Genomic DNA, 22,487 nt, shown 5'->3' with positions numbered 1-22,487 from the left:
ATTGGATTTAAAGGAATTACACTGTAAAACATGTAATTTCTTACTTTTACATAAAAAACTGTAGTAATTCTTGTGATCGGTTATCAGAAGAAAGAAAAACTGGAATTTTTCCCTTTGATGCTATCTCCCAGGTGACATGTTATTCTTTCTTGTTAATGCCATTTAAAGTTTATATATATATATATATATATATATATATATATATATATATATATATATATATATATATATATATATATATGTTCAAATGTGATATTATACAGATGATTCTAATAACTTATTGCTTTGAGTACACTGTTTATGTATTTATGTTGTAATTTTTCTTTTGTAATACAGTATATCTAAATTGCATTTTAAACATATATACTTTTGAACTAATCAAAATAGAGAATATTACGGAATTTTACCTACCTACTTTTCGAAATTCTGATTACTTTGTAAGTTTTTGTTTTCGTTGTTTCAAATTTTGGAAAAGATATATGAACATTGATGAAAATTGAATTAATAAACCAAATGTTGCAAGATATTAAAGCGATCTGTTCATAACAGTTAGGAGCACGGTGTCACTGTTAGGAGTGTCTGTATCACTGTTTCACGCAGACATACGACCTGATATTTAACAGAGTATTTTTTTTACATATGCACTATAAAAATGTAGCTATAAACAATCTCCTTCAACAGAACTATCAATTATTATTGACAATGACCGACACACTTTTTAGCACCATAATTGTTTTTCTTGATTTCTCAAAAACTATACATCATAAAAATTGTTTTTTGTCCGTTTTCTCAAAAACTACGCATCATAAAAATTATCTTTGTTGATTTTATCAAAACCTACACATCATAAAAAAATCTGTTTATTTTCTCAAAAACTGCACATAAAAATTTGTTTTGGTTGGTTTTCTCAAAACTATATCCTAAAACTTTGTTTTTGTTGATTTTCTCAAAAATTACACATAAAAAATTGTTTTTGTTTATTTTCTCAAAAACTACGCATAAAAATTGTTTTTGGTGATTTTCATAAAATCTTCACATCATAAAAATTTGTTTTTGTTGTTTTTCTCAAAAACTAAACATAATAAAAATGGCTGTTTATTTTCTTAAAAACTACACATCATAAAAATTTGTTTTTGTTTATTTTCTAAAAATTACACATCATAAAAGTTTGTTTTTGTTTACTTTCTCAGAAACTACACATCATAAAAATTTGTTTTTATCGATTTTCTCAAAAACAACACATTATAAAAACTTGTTTTAGTTGATTTTCTCAAAAACTACACATGATTTATGTCTGTTTGGCCATTTTCCGTTTGGCCTTATGCCCTCAAAACATATTTTGACAGACAACCGATAAGGATGTTATCTTAGGCGGAACGGGAACTCCCGTTTGGCCTTTTCCCGTTTCTCCTTATAACATACCAGGGAATTTTCACTCCGTATCTGTAAGAAAAATCGATTTATTTTAGTCTCAACTGGAACCTCTCTTCTGTTTCAGACAAATTAAACTCAAATATCTTACAAGAACATAATTTTTATTATCACACTCAAAATATTATATCAAGTTTCTATGTGGATATAATATGAAACAGTATCAATATATGAAACTACATCAATTTCACTGTTCTTAAGTCTATCTTTTAGGCGGTGCATCCTGTTCTCAAGCCATCTCCACTTTAGATTTCTAAGTGTTCCCTGATTAGCCACTTGAAGAAGCACTCGCAGTCTTTCATTTTCACGTTGCTCGTCTTTCATTAATTCAATGAAAGAATAGGCCTATATGTCTAAGTGATCCCTTGATGCCTTTCTTCGTAATTTAGCGTGCCACTCTTCCGCATTGTTAGTCGTTCGTTCTTGAATCATTTTCAATCGTTCTTGAATCATTTTCAAAGTGGCACTGCAAGTCACTGCAAATAGGTAAAAAAAAAAAAAAATCATTTAGCTTATTAAACATTCAAAGGATTGCAGGAGAATCTACGTTGGAAAGCCGATAGCAAAATTTTGGGTGAAACTAATTTATTTCTTTTGTAAATCAAAAGAATTTATTCTTTTGATAATTTACAAATCTGAGATACAAAATCTTCAATGCATGCACGTCGCAAGAAAATCTATATTATAGTTTACGTGAGGTGCTAATGGAATAAAATGCTTTACTGTAGAATGCTCGGAATAGCTTAGTTAATGATTTAATAATTAAAAAAAAGAACATGCACTAAACGCCAGCTATCTACGTAGGAAAGGAAACATACTTATACAGACAATAACGCGTCACCATCAGCCAGCCAAGTGTCTACAAGGTTGTCATGGAACTTCTCCTTACATAAAACGTCAGGTGTATCTTCTTGCAAACGTACAAACACTAATCTAAATGGGAAATTTGTACCAGATGTAGGGCTGCTGCACGTCGAATCCTTCTTTTCACGTCAGAGTTCTCTTTGTAAAATTGAGAAAGTCCTAACTGTTTCACCTTCCTCCACTCAGACTGAGAGAAGTTGAAGAAACACCTTCTCATTTTATCAGGAAATACTTGATTTACAGCATTGATTGCAGCTTTCTCAAAATCAATAGAAACTCCTTTCAATTTGAAACACAGTCCAAATTTCTCAGCTTCTTCCCTGATTACCTTCAGTAATCTTACATATGTGTCTTGCTTTTTACTGGAAAGTAAGCCCAAATATTTTCTGTGCTGAGTGTACAATTGGGAGAAAAGACGAGATAACAATCTTAAATGTCAGATTTATTACAATCTTGTCGCTATGACATAGAATCTCAGAATTTTGAACAGTGCCTAAAACCTGTTGAAGATAAAAAGACTATAATAAATAACATAGACATTCTAACGAAAATGGTTTTAATATTAATATTCTTACTTTTTATTATTATTGTTATATCAGACTTCCATGATTTTAACAAATAAAACCACTAAAACAACGCAACTTGAAGAAAGTAGAAAATCATAAACTATTTTCTTAAAATATAACTTACAAGTATTCTACTAGCGTCGACGTCTTCATCTACCAACAAAAGTTTTTGCCGTCGTGCGTTTCACTCCACGATCCTTCCACCTTCAATTTACTCTATCTTTGCAGTAGTGGTGACCGGGTTCATGCTTAGTGTTTCTTTCAGAAAAAATGTTCCAGGTGGGGCACATACTATTTTCATACAATACTATTCTATTTATTATTATATTATAGACGTGTTATTTTGGTCTATTCCTGGGGACACTCCCAGAGCTTCAGGAGGGCAGTGCACCCAAAATACGTACCTGAAAGAAACACTGTTCATGCTCGTATGTTATATAGAGAGCATTTGACGGCACCATAAGTAGAAACAACAAATGCAGTTTCAGTACAATAATTTCCCTTAGCAATCTTCTCCTTGGAAAGAAGAAAATAAGTTAATTTTAAACACCAACAAAAAAGTCATACTTTCCCTCGAGAAGTAAAGACAAACGGAATATTGCTTAACTACGATCAGTTAATTGTGTTACACTGTAAATAAAAAATGGAGTATGTATTTGTGTACTAGTTAGAATGCCATTAAAGAAAAGTTCCACATCTAAATTCTAAAATAACTTTTTGGAGAAGTTGCAAGAATAAATATTAGAAGCATGCAGAGGAGCTTCATTGTCAATTATTTCTATACAACTATTACTATATACTTACCTTATATCTTAGTAATTGTTGATGTTAGTTCTTCCTCCGCTCTCTTCTTCATATTTGAGGTACAAATGTGAGATTGCATGAGCAATTTTTTAAACAGTTACGAAAATAATACATTACTCTGAATATTTACTTTGATTATACGTTGTTCTATTCGTTCAAACGTAAATGCTACTAGCCTTATAAACGTTATGCAAAGTGAAGCTAAATTTCCTCATCGTAATTTGCAAATTCCCTTCTTTGCTGTAAGGCGAAACGGGAATTCCCGTTTCGCCTTACAATCAAATTAAGATACACTATCTTATCATCATAGCCTGAAGTAATGAAAACAGGCATAAGGCGAAACGGGAAAAGGGCAAACGAGAAGACACCCTACACATCATAAAAATGTGTTTTCGTTTTTATCAAAAACTACACACCATAAAAATTTGATTTTATTGATTTTCTTAAAAACTACACATCATAAAAATGTGTTTGTTTATTTTCTCAAAAACTACACATCACAAAAATTTGTTTTTGTTGATTTTCTCAAAACCTACAAATCATAAAAATTTGTTTTTGTTGATTTTCTTAGAAACTACACATCATAAAATTTGTTTTTGTTGATTTTCTCAAAAACTACACATTATAAAAATTTGCTTTTGTTTATTTTCTCAAAAACTACACACCATAAAAATTTAATTTTGTTGATTTTCTTAAAAACTACACATTACAAAAATTTGTTTTTGTTGATTTTCTTAAAAACTACACATTATAAAAATTGTTTTTGTCGATTTTCTCAAATACTACACATTATAAACATTTTTGTTGATTTTCTTAAAACCTACACATCATAAAAAAAATTGTTTTTGTTGATTTTCTCAAAAACTATACATTATAAAAAATTGTCGATTTTCTCAAAAACTACACACGATAAAAATTGTTTTTATTTATTAACTCAAAAGCTACACATCATATAAATTGGTTTTCGTTCATTTTCCAGAAACTACATACCATAAAAATTTGCTTTTGTTTATTTTCTCGAAACCACACATCATAAAAATCTTTCTCTCGATTTTCTCAAAAACTACACATCATAAAAATTGTTTTTGTTGATTTTCTCAAAAACTATACTTCATAAAAAGTTGTTTTTGTTGATTTTCTCACAAACTACGCATCAAAAGTTACCTTTAAGCATGCCATTTTGTTAAGCTCAATTTGATCTATCAACTAATGTATACCTTACCTTTGAAGAATATCTTAGTTAAATAGAAAATAAAGTTTCAGAGTTAATCATAATTTTTTAGCTATATTCCATTAATCATACTACTTACTATCATCTTGCTAGCGTCATAATGATGGGTATACTTCAGCATCAGCCTCGCCTTAATAAGTGGCATGGTTTTTGTTCGACACAAATTTATAGATTTACCAAATATTTCGTTTTTCTTAATTTTCTTAAAACGCATGAGCTTTTACTTGAGTCATGAGCTTTTACACTGGCATGAGTAAATTCAACATGTAAAAAAGTGAATAAATGCTTGTTTTCAATTGACAAAACCAAAAAGTAATAATTTGTCATAAATTTTTGATCTGAAATTGGGCGATTTCAAATGGATTGACAAGTAAGAAATGTGCCTATAAGTCTTATACTTCTCAAATGTTTGTTTTATGTAGCCTATACTTGTAATAGATATCTTATAATTGCAGTTTTTTTTTTTTATTAACTACGTAGCCACAACATTTTATTCTATTCTGTCCCTCTTTTCTTTTCAGTGTATGATTCCGGAGGGCATCCTAATGGATTTTTCACCGGCAATGACTTCTGGACAGGATCAAAAATGCTTTGTTATACTCTTGTCTACGACAATAGTACAAACACAAATGAGAGGGATTCTCCGCCGTTTCAAGTTGACTTCTTCGTTAGCAGAGTTGAACTGGTTCTGCATAATGAATCCACTATTCCTCAGGTACTCTTCTACAACACATATTCATATTTTCTTATTTTGTTTCTATATTTGTCTGTAGGATATGTTGGCGGTAAGAAATAATGATTTTAATTATTTTGCTACTGTATAGCACAAATTGGGAAATCCATCTCTAACGCCTTCAAGATGTAAGAGTTGTGGAGCGTTTTTGTCTCATCGTTGCGTCGTTTAGTTGCGAACGATTTTGCTAAATAACCAATGAAATTCTATATCGCAGATGGAGTATTACACCTACGTCAGAGTAGGGAACTATTCAACTCATACACAACTAGCGCTTCGATTTCTTTTGTTTTGATGCTCCACGAAGTAATCCGTTGAGCAGTACAAGCAGTCAAATATTATTCAAGAGGAAAATATGTAGGAACCGAAGCCAGCAGGCTGTTCTGAACGACGAGCTATTTTCTGTGAAGAATGATCACTCTTACAAGACTGGATCGACGGAGTACATCTCCCAATGTAATATTATAGGAAATGGGCTAAACGGAGCTGAGTTTTGTTAGCGAATAAGAATGTTACTGCTTATGGAGTAGTAATGAAATACACTGAATGAATGAATTCTCGTTAAATAGAGAGATTTTACGCAGTGGTTAACAAAAATGTGGTTGATATCGAAGTAAAATTTGAAGTATTATTAGTGCAGATTAAGAATATGGGGGCTACTAAAAGAAATATCTTAATCTCTTGTTTTTGGGTATCAAATCTTTTTAATGAATTTTAACCTTTATTTTCTTGCTGCCTGCTCGCCTGATTTACAATATGGATACAAATTGGTATGCTACGAAAACAATTGTTCAATTTCACTAGGTATACGTACACGAATTGATTTGTTTTGTGACCTAGTGGTAAGTGTGAAAGCCGGAGTATCAATAGCAAAGAATAAGGGTCAGGTGAGGTGTTAGACGCTATTCGTAATCATTTTATGTGTACACATCTATATATAATAGATATAAAGCTACCTATTTCAGTAATTCGGTGCGTGCTTACCTTACGCATAATTGTATTGTAAGGAAAAACACTTGTTAATGCTGTTTCTACGTTACATGCTTGGCATCTACATAAAGAAGTTCCTTAAATATTGACGATATGCCAAAATGACACTGTTTTAGGAACGTAAGCAGAGTTTAAAACTAAGTATTTTAATCGTCACCACAAGGACCAAGGCTCTTTATTAATCTGGTATTGGTGATTTTATAGCCTTTTGGCCAAATGAAACATTGATCAAAGGTGTTAAGTTTAACATTGCTTTCTAGTAGTTCATTAATTATCACTGATATAATGTGTGTGTGTTTTCTTTCGGTGTTGTGAATTGAGTGTACAAGGGTCGTTGTTCTCTCTCACTGACCTGCACTTGTAATACTCAATGACTTCCTTCCTTAAACCTGGTAACAGTTTTTCCTCAGATGTAGGTGAGTTGAGTTTGCTGGATTCACTACTTTCCAGAAAAGCTTTGGCTTTGAATTGGTAGAGGATTGTTATAAAGATAGTTCTTTGTCGTGTTAAAAATTAATAATTTTTGATCGAGATTATATTTGAGAATGGCGTATTCAACCTGTTAGCTCTCAAACTAAAGGTTACCCATCCTTTATGAATTCATACATTTCATCTCTACATTTTCCAGAAAGTGTACTCCACATTCTTAATCTGCATAGAATAAACAAGACTGATCTTAACGTAATTACCAACCACACTCTGGTTGATAGTGATTCTCTTGTTTCATGCATTTAAAAAAATATCAAAGGACACACAAGGGATAGTAACTCGTGAAATTTGTCAGAGGACATTCTGTAATACTTAAGAAAAATCCTGATCATTATATTTTCATCATAGAAAAACTTCTGTAACCACCGTACTCCGATTGAAGCTACAAAGTAGGATAAACCTATTATGTTTTCAACCCTACTTCCGGCGTGTTGAAATATAACACATTATAGCAATAAAAAAAAGCATAGCTCTTCGACGTATATCCGTGATTACTAATTAACAAAACGACACGAAATATTCTCTCATGCGGGATACGGACAAAATCTCGCGGCCGAAACATCGCCGCCCAAAATCTCGCCGGGCCAAAATCTTGCCGCCCAAAACCTCGCGGGACAAAATCTCGCCGGGCCAAAACCTCGCGGTGCCAAAACCTCGCCGCCCAAAACCTCGCGGGACAAAATCTCGCCGGGCCAAAACCTCGCCACCCAAAACATCGCCGCGAATGAAACTTTTCTTTAAAATTTACCCAATGAGTTTCTTAATCGCCTTGGTTCGACTCGGCTCAACTGAGCCGATTGCTCGAGTTGGCTCGGTTGGGTGAGCTGTTGGCTTGACTCACTTCTCGGTTCGGCTCGATAGTGAATGAGCTTTGAACCAAGCCGCTCGAGCCACTGACAACCCTAGACCCGAGCCGAGCAGTTTTGAACATGTTTGACCGGCGCCCTATAACTTTTAACAATTTTTGGCTCGAGTCTGAATACTTTCTTCTCCGGAACTCAAACCCAGATCCTCGTGAACAATGTCCTTGCCTCCTGAAGACTTCTCGGTGACCGAGATCGGAAGTCAACTAGTTTTTAGTATACAGGTACACCCCGCCTACTTTCTTGGTTATACATGATGTTATAATAATAATAATAATAATAATAATAATAATAATAATAATAATAATAATAATAATAATAATAATAATAATATAAGTAGTAATAGTATCATTGACCTATTATCTATGTTGGATACTTAAAAATAGTAATTGAAACTACACACGACTCGACTCGAGTCGAAACTCGACCTGAATTCGAGTCGAGTTGGAGGAAATTTTTTGAGCCGAGCTCAAAAATGTCTGCTTCGAGTCGAGTCGAGTTTCAAAGAAAACTCACTCGTATCCATCCCTACAGTGGAATAGATATAAAGTTCGTGACCCGAGGTCTCGCTATGTATGTTCACAGGGTGTTCGAAAACGACATCAAATTACTTAAGGAATTTAATCCTTACACGAGAACATAAAATGAAAGTTACGGGTCACCGTACTAAAAACATTCTCGCTTAAATTTCTTAGGTTAAATCATATTATGTTGCTGTCAAATACAACAAAACTTTAAGGCGTTTTCGGAAAACTCCAAAATATTGCTCGAGTTGTTGCTTTCTTGTACCGTTACGACCAATTTTCTGTGGACAATATATCTGAAATAACGCAACTGTGCACCAAGGTTGGTCTATAGGCTTTTTCATGTTTTCGTCCGAGGATTCACATCCCGAAGTTATTTCCTGACACCATGTGTATATATTATATATGCTTATTTTCGAGTAACAAGATCTAGAAATGTTCGAGGCCCTAGTTCCACTTATATTTATTACCATAATGAAAACTTTAAAAAATCGTTCACGTAGTCTAAATTATAGTGACATTACTATGTCCGTTCTTCATTAGCTTGGTTGGTTTGGTGGGTTTAGAGTTTATTGTCCCTTTCTGTACCGATGCTATAAGAGACGTGAGCCTTCAATGGAATCCGAGTCCTTAGTGATCTGTTGATATTTCAAGGCTCTTCCGCCGGGTATCGAACCCGAGATCTGTGACCCAAAGTTGCGCGAGCTAGCCACTAGACAGACGAACGGGAAGGGTTATTGTATTTTTTTAGAATGTTACCTATGTATGTTTATTCACGGGAAAGTTGGTTCATCGGGTTCAATCCATCGTTTCAATCTGTTGAATTTAGCTTGAAGTAAAATTGATTTTTTTATTACATCCAGAAAAATATGTGTTGAATAGCTAATGTTGCCAGAAAGTAAAAGTAAAAGGAAAAGAATTTCAAATCCCAGTTACTAGAGGGAATTCTGTAGTTTGTATCCATGCAAACGTCTCATACAAACTTAGTGCTGCAAAGGAAAGCTAAATTTCAACCATGATCTGTATCAAATTGTTGATCCTCCTCTTCAAAGTATATACTCTCCCCTATTTTCTACTGTTGAGGCAGTGTTATTACAAAGAGTTGGAACGTACTAATATGAAATTAGTGGTTAGCAATAATTATCTAACTAGAGTTACTAGTAATGAAGAAATTGGCGTTCTCTACCTGATCTTTGCTTTCGCAGTATACATCATACAGCATGAAATCGCAAGAAGCAAATATTTCAAATTGTCTTGGAAGCAAATATTCTTTCTTTGTAACATTTACAGAAAATCTATCCGCTCTGCAGAAACGGAGGAAAGAAATGGGATGAGGGTGGCACCCCGCGGCGTTCTACCACACCCATTGGAAAAGGACTTCAGAGGGGGAGGGAAATACCTGCCTGTCAACAGGACATCTGTTCGCGAAGATCACATTGGAAAACACAACCTTCAATATATAGTTCATTACAATGTTACTTTAAAAAGTTCATTACTCTTGATCTACGTCATTAAGCGTGAAATTGAAACAATCATTTCATTTCTATTGCTTTTCTGTATACATATGAAAAATTTTAAGTTGTTACGTACCATATTTCGTTAGATATTCATGAAATAAAGTTTACATGTTATCTTATGGGGACTGAGAAACCAGTGGCAAAAGGTATAACATCCTCTGAAACATAACCTCCCGACATTCACTTTGTGGAACAACGAAAAAAGCTTATAAAACCAGTCAGGGTAGCAGGCCACATGCTTTGAACCCAGGATCTCCCTTTTGCGAAAGAAGAACGCTAGCCACTAGGCTATGCTCTCTAGACATAATAATAATAATAATAATAATAATAATAATAATAATAATAATAATAATAATAATAATAATAATAATAATAATAATAATAATAATAATAATAACAATATAGTTTGATTCAATATAGTGAACAAATTGGGGATGTGCCTGGATTAAGAATCAGCAAACAACGGTGAAATATTCAAAAAATAATGCAGATTGATAGCCAATGACGTGGCCATGCATCACACAATTTCCTAGCTATTTTGTGGGCTTTGTTTTAATAATAATAATAATATGATTTTCACAGGCTTGCGCCCACCATTCATGGAACAGTTCTAACATAAATTAATCCTACTCTTGTTGTGGACAGCTAAGAGCGCTATGAAAACAAAGCAAGATGAAGAATGAAAGAGATTGTCTATTTTCCCTAACCTTTGCTACTTTTGTCTCACTCTGTGCTTCCCCCTGACCCTGCTATCCCCTTCCACCTGCCTTTTTCCTTGTATGTGACTGACTTCCTCCTATGATATTTACAGAAATCTATCTCTTTTTTTCTCCCTGTCTCTACTTCATATTTGCAATAACAAAATATGAAAGTGAAATATTCATTCTGTTTCACCACCTGAAGAACGAAATTCAATGTGACCCTCTGAAGAACAATACAATAGATACCATGTCCGAGGAACTCTCCAAAGATCTGATAAGATCTGTAACTGATGAACACAATACCTTTACCAAACCTGTCTGGTCAACTGTGTTACTCATGTGGCAAATAGTATTTGTAACGAAATAGCTTCTGTTCCACACATTTTCGTTCCATTAGATACCCGCAGAGGAAAGAATCTCATTCAGCTGGTACCAGTTGTTGATTTTCTCCCACCAAGCGTGAAAGGAATACCCGAAACAGATTTGTTCCTTCAATTAGTTACGGTACAATAACGTTACATGCTCGAATAACGTTACGGTGTCGTAACAAAAATTGGTGGTATACCTTGTACCTACCTACATTAAATAACCAATAATTTTGTTACAGAGAACTATTTTCGTTACGTTACAGTTACGTTAAGTTATCCACCCCTGCTTAATATGCCATTTCACATTACAAATACTATTACTACTACTACTACTACTACTACTACTACTACTACTACTACTACTACTACTACTACTACAACAACAACTACTACTACTACTACTAATAATAATAATAATAATAATAATAGATACAAAACATTGTGTGCGTGGGCTCTCTCGGGTTATTCCCGTTTCCTCCCACTTTCTTTATTCGATCATTTCCTTCATCCTGGTCATCTACGTCTCTTTTAACTTACAGGACATAATCAAGGGACGTCGTAAAAACTCATATATTATTTCATACTTTCATAAATATTATATTTTTGTTAAAATTTTAAGTTTTTGATGTTCCAAAGTTTACAGAACTAACCCCGTTAGTTGTCATTACTTTCCTTATGCAGACACTCTTTCCCTATAACCAGTTTAAAAACATCCTGTCGCCCTACCTTCACATTGAAATCCTCTAATACAGAAATAAAATTTTCATATGGTATCGCGGGACTTGGTCAAATACTCGTGACACTTCTTGTGAAACAGCGTCTTTTATACTGTCATCTTTATCATCTGTTGGAACATTTACATTTTGGTCAGGCGAGATTTTGGGTATGGCGATATTTTGGGGCGCGAGGTTTTGCCCCGGCGAGATTTTGGCCCGCGATGTTTTGGGTGGCGAGGTTTTGGCCAGGCGAGGTTTTGGCCCCACGAGATTTTGTCCCGCGACGTTTTGGACGGCGAGGTTTTGGCTAGGCGAGATTTTGTTCCGCGAGGTTTTGGGCGGCGAGGTTTTGGCCAGGCGAGGTTTCGGCCCGGCGAGATTTTGGTCCGCGAGATTTTGGGAGGCGAGGTTTTGGTCCGCGAGGTTTTGTACCCAAACCCTCTCATGCATGTGAATCAGCCAATTCTTTGTAATCTGGTGCAATGTAGAGTGCGAGAAGCATACTCGCTTTCTGGTTCTGTTGTTCTACGTAGGTCCAACTTCTACTCGGTGGCTGACGAAGTTCGACGCTAACTATTACTATGAGAAACAATATTGAAATCATATGTAGTAGTAAATTTCTACCCCGTCCGGTTTTAGTAGAGGGTTAAAAGCGGATTTGAAATTCTGTTCGCTGTCTTTTACCGTTCTTTCTCTAAAGCGACTTTTATTGAAATCAGAAGTTGTAGTTTTCTAGAACTTTCTTAGAAAAGATGGATTGGAATAAGATTGAATGTATTTTGGGGACACATATACTCATATGAAGAAACTGTTAATTGCTAATTTCTATCACTCTTGCTCTATTAAGACGTAGATTAAATGCTGAAGGTACAATAGACTTCAACCGCGTCTGGTTTTAGTACACTGATACGGTTACATATGAGGCGGTTAGTATCAAAATCCGCCATATCCATTTTGCTTAGTTTCGAGTGATCTCGCAAAATGTGCAGTGAAGCTCCATATATACGCGTACAAAGTCCCATATTTGAACTAGTTTTTTAGTATGAAATATTAAACTTTTAAACAAAATTATGTTTCCATGGAATTTCTTTAGATTAAACATAACTCGATTTCGGTATAAAAAAAAGATTTGGAGGCTTTTGACATTAGGCTCCTCAATATGGAGTCTATTATCAGCATCCATACATATGGTGAAAAAACTCCTTTTCGTTTTGCTGTTTTTGTTCTATTCCGATTAACATTGAAACTGGAAATAGTAAATTTATATGACTTCCGGTTCGAATAAAGAGATTAGAATGGAGATGAAAGTATTTAGTTGTTCTAGAGAGCAAAATTTTACTTCTACAGATGTATTAAGAATAAACATGCGTCAGCAACTCAGCAGCAAATCAGAGCATTTTAATAACACATGACTTTGTTTATTGTCGGCTCGAAGTAAGACGGAACAAACAATAGACACATTTGTCTATGAGATATGGCGGTCAATAGCCTTTATCGATTTGATAACTGTTTAATCCCTAGCACACTACTTGTTAGGCTCCACGTATGCTAATTGTCGGCATTGTTGGGAACTGGTAGGCTAATAATTGGTATGGTTGGGAATTGGTAGTCTAATAGTCGGCATGGTTGAGAATTGGTAGACTAATGGTCGGCATAGTTGGGAATTGGTACGTTAATGATTGACATGGTTGGAAATTGGAAGGCTAATTTTTGACAAAGTGGGAATTGATTGGCAAATGGTGGGCATGGTTTGGAATTACTAATTTCAGCAATAAAGTTATAAAAAAAATCCTTGGCATATTTAAAACTTTACGTTGACCAACCAACATCTTGCTGTTATTTACTTAACAGATTCGACCTTGCACTTCCAATTGCAATTTTACTTCATTTTGAAGAAGCAACATTAGCGGTTGAATTAGTTGGTAGCTACTCGGGAAAATGAAATCGAAACGTAGGGCCAACGTTAGCAGTTGGCTAGCCGCCTACTGTTTGGCCTACTATCTGTGCAGCTAGGATTGCAATTTTCATATTATTGGTAAGCTTGGTTGGCTGAATATCTCATTTTAATTAATAAAACCTATGACTTTGTTCAGGTCACATGACTTTGTGATGAACGACATCGTGTCCTCAGTTTCGTCGCGGTTCTTCCGCTTCCTCCAAGATTCTCATTCCATCAATTCTTTCATAACCATTGGTGATTTCAGAGGATGGCTTGAGAAGGAAATTTACTCCCTTTCGAGCTAAGGAATCCTCCTAGGGGCATATATGCAGTGGTTGAGGTCAGACGGTATGCGGCGGTATATCATACCACCTCTGGTGTTTCAGTGATGAAGGCATACCGTCCCTGGCTTTTCAATGATTAAAACATACCGTCACTGGAAAGTAGATGCTAAATACCTTTAATAAATCCATTTTTATACAGAGTTATTGACAAATAGCTTTGCACATAAAAAGATTTTTATTTCTTATTTAGAAATAATTTGACAACACCGACATTTTTGTTATCTTTTTCCTATCTTTTGTTTTCAAAATGAGATGTCTTCAAAGAAGTTCACCTAGTTTATGTTTTGATGTGCCATATTAAATTGTTTCTTTGTTATGTGTGTGCGTGTGTCTTCATGCCTTAATGCATATAAATGCCGTATTTTGAGCATGAGTGGATTTAGGGATTGTCTGCTGTGCGGGAAGGATAGGGATTTGGAATATTCTACAGTCGAGTGGGTGGATCGAGAGTTTTGCGGCAGGAAATTGTTTGATATTCGGTGTTTGAGCATTTTCGTGTATAATTATCTATAATACAACATAAGGGAATATTTTTTTTTTATTTGTTTCACAAAATTTCTGGTGGAGGATTAAAGTCTCTTCATAATCCCCCTATTAGTACAATGAAGCTCTCCAATGGTTTTCAGTCATTATGTAAATAGAAATGCAATCTTTCAGGCAACATTCTCTCACTGCATTTCAACATTTAGATAGCCGGTATGTCGAGTCAAAATCGTAATAAAACATACCGGCACTGATTTTTTTCGACTTCGAACACTGCATATATGCGATCAAGCTGAACGTAGATTACCAGTATCTTTGCAGTAATACTTTCACCTTCCATGTATTGAAAGTCTCCTTGTCTGAAATCATCACTGTTCATAACCATTCATACTCATTAATCATTCGTCTGATGCTAGATGGTGGATTTATTTTATTTTTTGGTAGTAGGCCTGTATATTGTCTTTTCTTTAAGTATACTTAATATGTTTTAATATATATGTTTCAGACACGTGTAATAAGAATCGGCATGTGTATGCCGCGAGCCTGCACTACTGAAGATGTCAAACAGATTGTACAATTGTCTGCTGATGAATTGCAGCCTCTACCTAGAACCGTGACTGTGCAACATGTACGAACTCTTGGAGGCACTTACGAATTCTGGATAGATCCTACTTTTATAACGCTTGCGTAAGTAATAAATCAAATTTCAATTCATATAAATCCATTCCATTGTTTAAATGCTTTATGTTGCAAGTAGTATGAGTGTCACTGTTTGGAATATCTGCGTCTCTGTTAGGAGTATATATATGTATGGATATTAGAAGAAAATAACTGTATCTGAATATTAAGAGAAAATAACTGTGTGGATATTAGGAAAAAATAACTGTATCTGTATGCAGTAGTATTAGGATATTAGAAAAAATAACTGTCTCTGTTAGGAGTTTGTCTGGATATTAGGAGAAAGTAATTGTATCTGGATATTAGGATAATAAGAGAAAATAACTATCTCTGTTAAGAATATGTGCGTGGAAATTAGGAGAAAATAACTATATCAGATCGTCAACAAACAGCATATTTTTACTAGTTCAGAAAAGCATTTTCTCGAATTTCTTGAAAAATGACGCATAAGAATTTACCCTTAAGCTTCTCATCTTGTTACTTTAACATGGGAGAGAACCAATATCTGTATTAGTTCTTGACTGAAGGAAAAGGCTTTAATATTGGAGAGAACCAATATCTGTATTAGTTCTCGACTGAAGGAATAGACTTTAATATGGGAAAGAACCAATATCTGAATTAGTTCTTGACTGAAGAAATCGTTATCTTTTACCCATACTACTCATATTCTTCAATTCTCAATATCTATTCGAACAATAATTCAGAAAGTCGCATAACAATACAATAACAAATATAATGTGTTTCAAGAGCCTGACTTCTTGACACTACATCATAATAAGAAGTCAATAGCGCATCGGGTGCAAGTGAATATCTGGTGTAAATAAACGTTGATTACTCACTTCTAAAATACGTCGTGGTTCTCCAAATTTTAATTCTCAAAATGTCTCTCCACTTCAGTACCTTAATTTACAGTTTACCATACATCTTTGTGAGTCACTATGGAAGAAACTAATCACGTTATTCCTGCTCTTTTGTCTTAGTAGATTCACTTAGTTACATTAAGAAGAGCGTGTCTTTTTCAGACAAAATACAACGACAGGCATTATAAATGTCACATTTATAATTGGCATTGATATTTTAAGGCAGTTTCGTACATGTAATGGAATAACTTCCTTGCTTTTACACAAATTATAATATCTTTCGAACTTATACAAGGTGGTGCATATTGTATCTACCAACTTCAAATAACAGAAACATCGTGTATGCAAGTAGTAATTTAATACAGTCACGAAACACAAACACATAAACTGGCAATTAATACAGTTTGTAACACGTATCGACAACCATCACTACACCTTGAAAGGAACGTCCTCTAAATGTCCTTTATTTGCCTGGATACACAGCTGAAGGCGACACGGAAATGCTACCATAACACGCCTTAACATACCCTGCGGAAGGGTGCTTATTTCACGGCGAATGGTAGTCTTAAGGTCGTCAATTATCTGCAAATGATTAGCAAAGATTTTTTTCTTCACATAGCCTCAGACGAAGTAATCCGGAGTTGTTAAATCTGGGGAACGGAATAGCAAGGTCACATAGCCAAATCGGGATATCATGCGGTTTATAAACATTTGTCAGAATGTAACCATATTTTGGCGTGTTTTGTGTGCCATTGCAAACAAAATGGTGTCAGCAACCCTCTTACCAGCAATTCCAGATTAGGAAAATCTGCAACATTTTTCATTAGCGATCGGATTCAAAGTTGCTACATGTCCTGCGTCATCTTCTAAACATAAAAACAATAATCTCACACATGGCAACTGCACACCATACGGACTCGCCTGTGGTTTTTCATGTAAACGACGTGGATTTATATACCTGAATATCGGAAGTTTTGCTTATTAACATATCCAGGCATCGAAAAGTTTGCTTCATCCGTCATCAGCAGTTATTCAAGAAACAGCGGTTCTCGGTTAATTATATCACAAATGTCAGTGCAGTTCGCGAGTCTGTTTTGCCTATCAATGTCTATCAACCCTTGAACTACCTGCAGGTTATACTGATGGAACTTAAAATCATCCAGGAAGTGACCCAATGAACGGCGCGACAGCTGTAATGTTTGTTAATGTCGCCGTACTGAACATCTGAGACTTCAAGTGATACACGCACTAGTTCCAGTTTTTCACATGCTCAAACACTTCTTCCCCAGCCGCATGACTGGTGATTCAAAACATTACCGGTGGCCCTCCACTGTCTAACCATCTCACACTACTGTGCCTCTCGGGTGAAGCCACCTGGTGATCCTTACTGTTCCGTTGCAGTGCCGCTGAGCCTCCGTGACAGAACCAGTTCAGATTAAAGCTTCTACCGCCGCAATTCGCGTCTGCACAGACGACAAATCCATGGCATACTGATTGCCTGATTCCTCCTACTCAGCGATGTACACGTGCACGAAGTAGTAATGGGGTGACTCTATCTAAATCTTGATTATCCAATTTCGGGCCACCATGGACCATAGCGAATGAATCAGGGATGCTTTGGCCCGGGATTGCGTCACCTATTAAAATTTTGTTTATGCTTATTCAGGAGCCATGCACGCTGGTACGAATGGGTCAGAGGTACCTTGGCCCGGCTATGACGTCATTGAATTGGAATTTTTGGATTAGAGGTCATGATGATTCTTTAAAATTATTAAAAATATGATCTTGATGATTCATTACGTTATGAAATAGTACAGGTTTATGAATGCTTTTTATTTTTTGTTCCCTTTTATGGCATAAAATTTGGAGATTGTTATCCCTTTGATGAGATGGACTAACACTGGTGCAAATGAAATCTTTAGTTTTTCGTCCCACGGTTATGCCGTTTAGGCTAAAGGAGACGGTGACGATGAGAAATGAATGAAAGTGTGGGAGAAAATTGGAATATTTCGATCATAATGTTGCCCACCACAAAACTACTTTCGCGGGGTTTGAACCAGGGACCCCATACAGCAGAGGTGAACGCTCTACCACTGAGCCACCGCACCCCTACTGGTATGAATGAATTAGAGGTGTTTGGTTCCAGCTAATATGTTCGTTTGACGTCACTGAACTGGGATTTTTAGCCTGGAGGTTATGATGGCTTTTTCGTTCCCTTTTATGGGTATAAAATTACTAAAACAAGGTTTGATCTCTTTCTTGATGATCTATATTACATTATGAATTAGTAGACCCAGTAATAGTATAAATTAGTATTAGTATTAATGTGAAACTCGAAAACTTTGGAGTTCCTTCGTGGCTAACCGATTAGCGTGGGAGACCAGGTTTCGATTCCCGGAAGGAACTCATGCGGTTCGGATTTCACGTTAATTAGTAGGTTCTATTTTTGCTGCTGAAAGGGGCGTTAAACTCAAAATCAACTTAACTCGAAAACTTTGGGGGGAATACTTGATTTTTGGTTAAGATATGGTTTTCATTCACGGGACTTACGGGATTCGAACCACGATATTCAATTGTCAAAAAGTGTATCCAGGAAAGCATACATTTATTTGAGACGCATAAAAGAGGGGGAGGGGCGATCCCGGACTTGGTTAACAATAATATTTTATATTGTATTCGTTTGTGGATTAAATAAAACTGTTGGAAAGATTTAAAAAGCTTCTTTGTGTATTGACTTATAATCATATGTTGAAAAAGAATCGTCAACTATATCGTGTTACATATGCTTACGTATTCGTTGTCACAGTATTGTTGGCATTGTTTGTTTGAACAAGTACGGTGTTTAATTGTCAAATAGTGTGTAATGGTTTACTTTGAAAGAGATATATTCATTCTTTGAGAAGGAGAAAAGGGATGAGATGATGTTATATTGGACCTAGTTAGTACCTCTCGTTTTCGTCTGTGACGTCACATTTACGTTTTGCTTAAAACTGATTGGTTCATTGTAATAACGATTAATCATACTTATGTAACGAGATAACATTGAGGAGTTATTTCTTATGACAAAACAAGAACATATATGTGTAGTGGTTTACTTTGAAAGAATACATTCATTCCTAGAGAAGGTAAAAGAGGGAAGTGATGAGCTGAACCTAGTTACTACCTTTCGTTTCCGTTCGTGAATAAATAATAATGACGTCATGAGTATAGGCCTTTATAGGGCATGGGTACATGAACGAACACTAAAATTTCATGATTGGTGTGGTTAATTTGGCAGAAGCAAGGTCATGGTCTCCAGAAATAATTTTAGTATTTGAGCACCTAAAATTGCTAAAGATATAATTTGGGAAGGTTTCTAACTTCATGTATTCTCTTTATTACGTTATGGGCATGCACAGGCTAGATTTAGTTTCCGAAGGTCATGAGTTTCATTCCCGATGATGGCTTATATGACTGATATTAACAAATTTTTGTGCTGTTTTGGATTTATGCTCTACATAGACGTTGTGTGAGCTCTTCAAAGTAGAGTTTACTGTCACTTTATTTACATATAATGAGGATATGCGTACCTAAACGCACTCCTCTTAAGCTTTTTGATAAGAGAGAACCACGATACTTTAAGGTTACCTTCTTGGTCTTGGTGTTAGTTCGTGTAATTTATATCTTAAATAACATTGACGGTTTAGTTAAAATCATCTCAAAATATTTTAGCCAAATTTTTTTAGTGACTGCAAAGAGGGAATTGTTTCACGGTTAACCGTCAAACCTTATCCGGTTTTAACTATTCGATTAACACATAAACGGTTTTAACTATTCGATTAACAAATAAACGGTTTTTAACTGTTCGATTAACAAATAAACGGTTTTCAACTATTCGATTAAATTTTAAGTCTTCACTATTTTCCAATTATTACAAAAGTTCAAGTGAAAATTTGAAACTAAAATTTCTAGAACTCAAAAGTTTAAAATTAAAAAAATGAAGTGCAATTTTCGAATTAAAAAAGTATATATTTTTATAACTTGAAATTTTCAAATCACAATCTTCGAATTAAAAAAAGTTAAAACCGAATTTTAGAATTAGAAAAGTTGAAGCTAAAATTTTCGAACAAAAAAACGAAATTTTTTTCGAATACGAAATTTCAAATCAAAGAAAAAAATTCAAACTGAAATTTTAGAATTAAAAGTTTTCGAAACAAATTTTGGAAAACTACAAATTTTCGAAAAAAGATGAAATAAAAAATTTCGATTTCAAATTTTTTCAAATCGAACGATTTCACACTGAAATTTCCGAACTAGAAATGTAAACTAAAAATTTTCGAAACATGAAATCAAAATTTTCGAACCAAAAGAAGTTGAAACTAATTTTTTAGAAATAGAAAGTTGAAACTAAAATTTTGGAACAAAAATGAAATGAAGATTTTTCAAACGAAAAATTCGAACTGAAATTTTCGAATTAAAAGGTTCAACCTGTGTCAAACTAAAAAATTATAACGAAATTTACAAATCAAATTTTTGAACCTAAAATTTCAAACCAAAATTTTCGAACTGAAAATTTAAAGTTTCGAACAAAAAACAATTCGAAATTTTCATACAAACTTTTTGAAAAAATAAGCAGAGGTTTGAAAGTGATCACCTAATTAGATTACACCTTAGAAATAAACGGTTTACAACAAATGAACGTTTTCGACTAATCAAAGTGTAAAATTAATGAATGGATTTCAAGGTCGAACTAGAAGTTAGAGGTAGGGATTAACCAATTTTGGGCAAAGGTAACTTTTCATTAATTACTATCCTCTATTCAAATTTTATAGTCATAAAAGTTTATCATTTCAGATGACGAGAAAACTCCATTTTTTTAATAGCAATTATCTGTTTGGTTATAACTCATTTCATAGCCGTTTACTGATTTAAAATTTTAATTGTCTTGAAGAAATATTTGGGACTAAGTTTTGAGAGATGAACCGTTTGGTAAGCCATAGCCGAATCGAGATATTGATATTGCTTGAAATGAAGTTTAATCAAGCTTTATCTCATCAGACAGCCCTAACTTACGAACCGTTTTAGTGCATTTTTGTTTCAGATCAACGGACAGCCATAATCGGACTTCTTTTTTCGTATCATCTTGAAACCACACAAAGCTTCTTAGAACGGTTACAGGCGTTACGCTACGTAAAAACCCTAATCCCGTGGTTCGAATATCGTGGTTCGAATCCCATAAGTCCCGTGAATGAAAACCATACCTTAACCAAAAATCAAGTATTCCCCCCAAAGTTTTCGAGTTAAATTGATTTTGAGTCTAACGTCCCATTCAGCAGCGAAAATAGAACCTACTGATTAACGTGAAATCGGAACCGCATGAGTTCCTTCCGGGAATCGAAACCTGGTCTCCCACGCTAACCGGTTAGCCACGAAGGAACTCCAAAGTTTTCGAGTTTCACATTAATACTAATACTAATTTATACTATTACTGGGTCTACTAATTTATAATGTAATAGATCATCAAGAAAGAGATCAAACCTTGTTTTAGTAATTTTATACCCATAAAAGGGAACGAAAAAGCCATCATAACCTCCAGGCTAAAAATCCCAGTTCAGTGACGTCAAACGAACATATTAGCTGGAACCAAACACCTCTAATTCATTCATACCAGTAGGGGTGAGGTGGCTCAGTTTTAGAACGTTCACCTCTCCTGTATGGGGTCCCTGGTTCAAACCCTGCGAAAGTAGTTTTGTGGTGGGCAACATTATGATCGAAATATTCCAATTTTCTCCCACACTTTCATTCATTTCTCATCGTCACCGTCTCCTTTAGCCTAAACGGCATAACCGTGGGACGAAAAACTAAAGATTTCATTTGCACCAGTGTTAGTCCATCTCATCGAAGGAATAACAATCTCCAAATTTTATGCCATAAAAGGAAACGAAAAATAAAAAGCATTCATAAACCTGCACTATTTCATAACGTAATGAATCATCAAGACCATTTTTTTAAATAATTTTAAAGAATCATCATGACTTCGAATCCAAAAATTCCAATTCAATGACGTCATAGCCGGGCCAAGGTACCTCTGACTCATTCGTACCAGCATGCATGGCCCCTGAATAAGCATAAACAAAATTTTAATAGGTGACGCAATCCCGGGCCAAAGCATCCCTGATTCATTCGCTATGGTCCATGGTGGCCCAAAATTGGATAATCAAGATTAGGTAGGGTCACCCCATTACTACTCATGTCATTCGTACGCATATTTGATCAGGGTTGCCAATTGCAATTATTAGATACAATACCCATCGTCCTGTATATAGGCTAAATTCGTACGTGTATGTAGGTAAAAACAACAAGAGTACTTCATAGATTTAATTGAAAATTTTGCTAACAAAATCATA

At 34.8% G+C, this 22,487-nt stretch overlaps 1 protein-coding gene across 1 annotated transcript in view; it reads left to right on the top strand.

Annotated features, from left to right (window-relative positions):
- Positions 1 to 22,487, top strand: part of LOC145676737 (nose resistant to fluoxetine protein 6-like) — a 118,012-nt gene that overhangs the window by 24,933 nt on the left and 70,592 nt on the right. The window contains exons 2-3 of the mRNA XM_081747549.1: positions 5,418 to 5,611; positions 15,069 to 15,250. Coding sequence (XP_081603675.1) covers positions 5,483 to 5,611; positions 15,069 to 15,250 — 311 coding nt within the window. The 5' untranslated portion in view covers positions 5,418 to 5,482. The remainder of the gene's footprint in view (positions 1 to 5,417; positions 5,612 to 15,068; positions 15,251 to 22,487) is intronic.

The sequence above is a fragment of the Thermobia domestica genome, unplaced genomic scaffold (assembly GCF_964235325.1).
Source record: "Thermobia domestica unplaced genomic scaffold, izTheDome1.hap1.1 HAP1_SCAFFOLD_318, whole genome shotgun sequence".
In the NCBI taxonomy this organism is placed as follows: domain Eukaryota; kingdom Metazoa; phylum Arthropoda; class Insecta; order Zygentoma; family Lepismatidae; genus Thermobia; species Thermobia domestica.
Note: the sequence above shows the minus strand (reverse complement) of the source record. Positions and strands in the feature narration are given on the sequence as shown.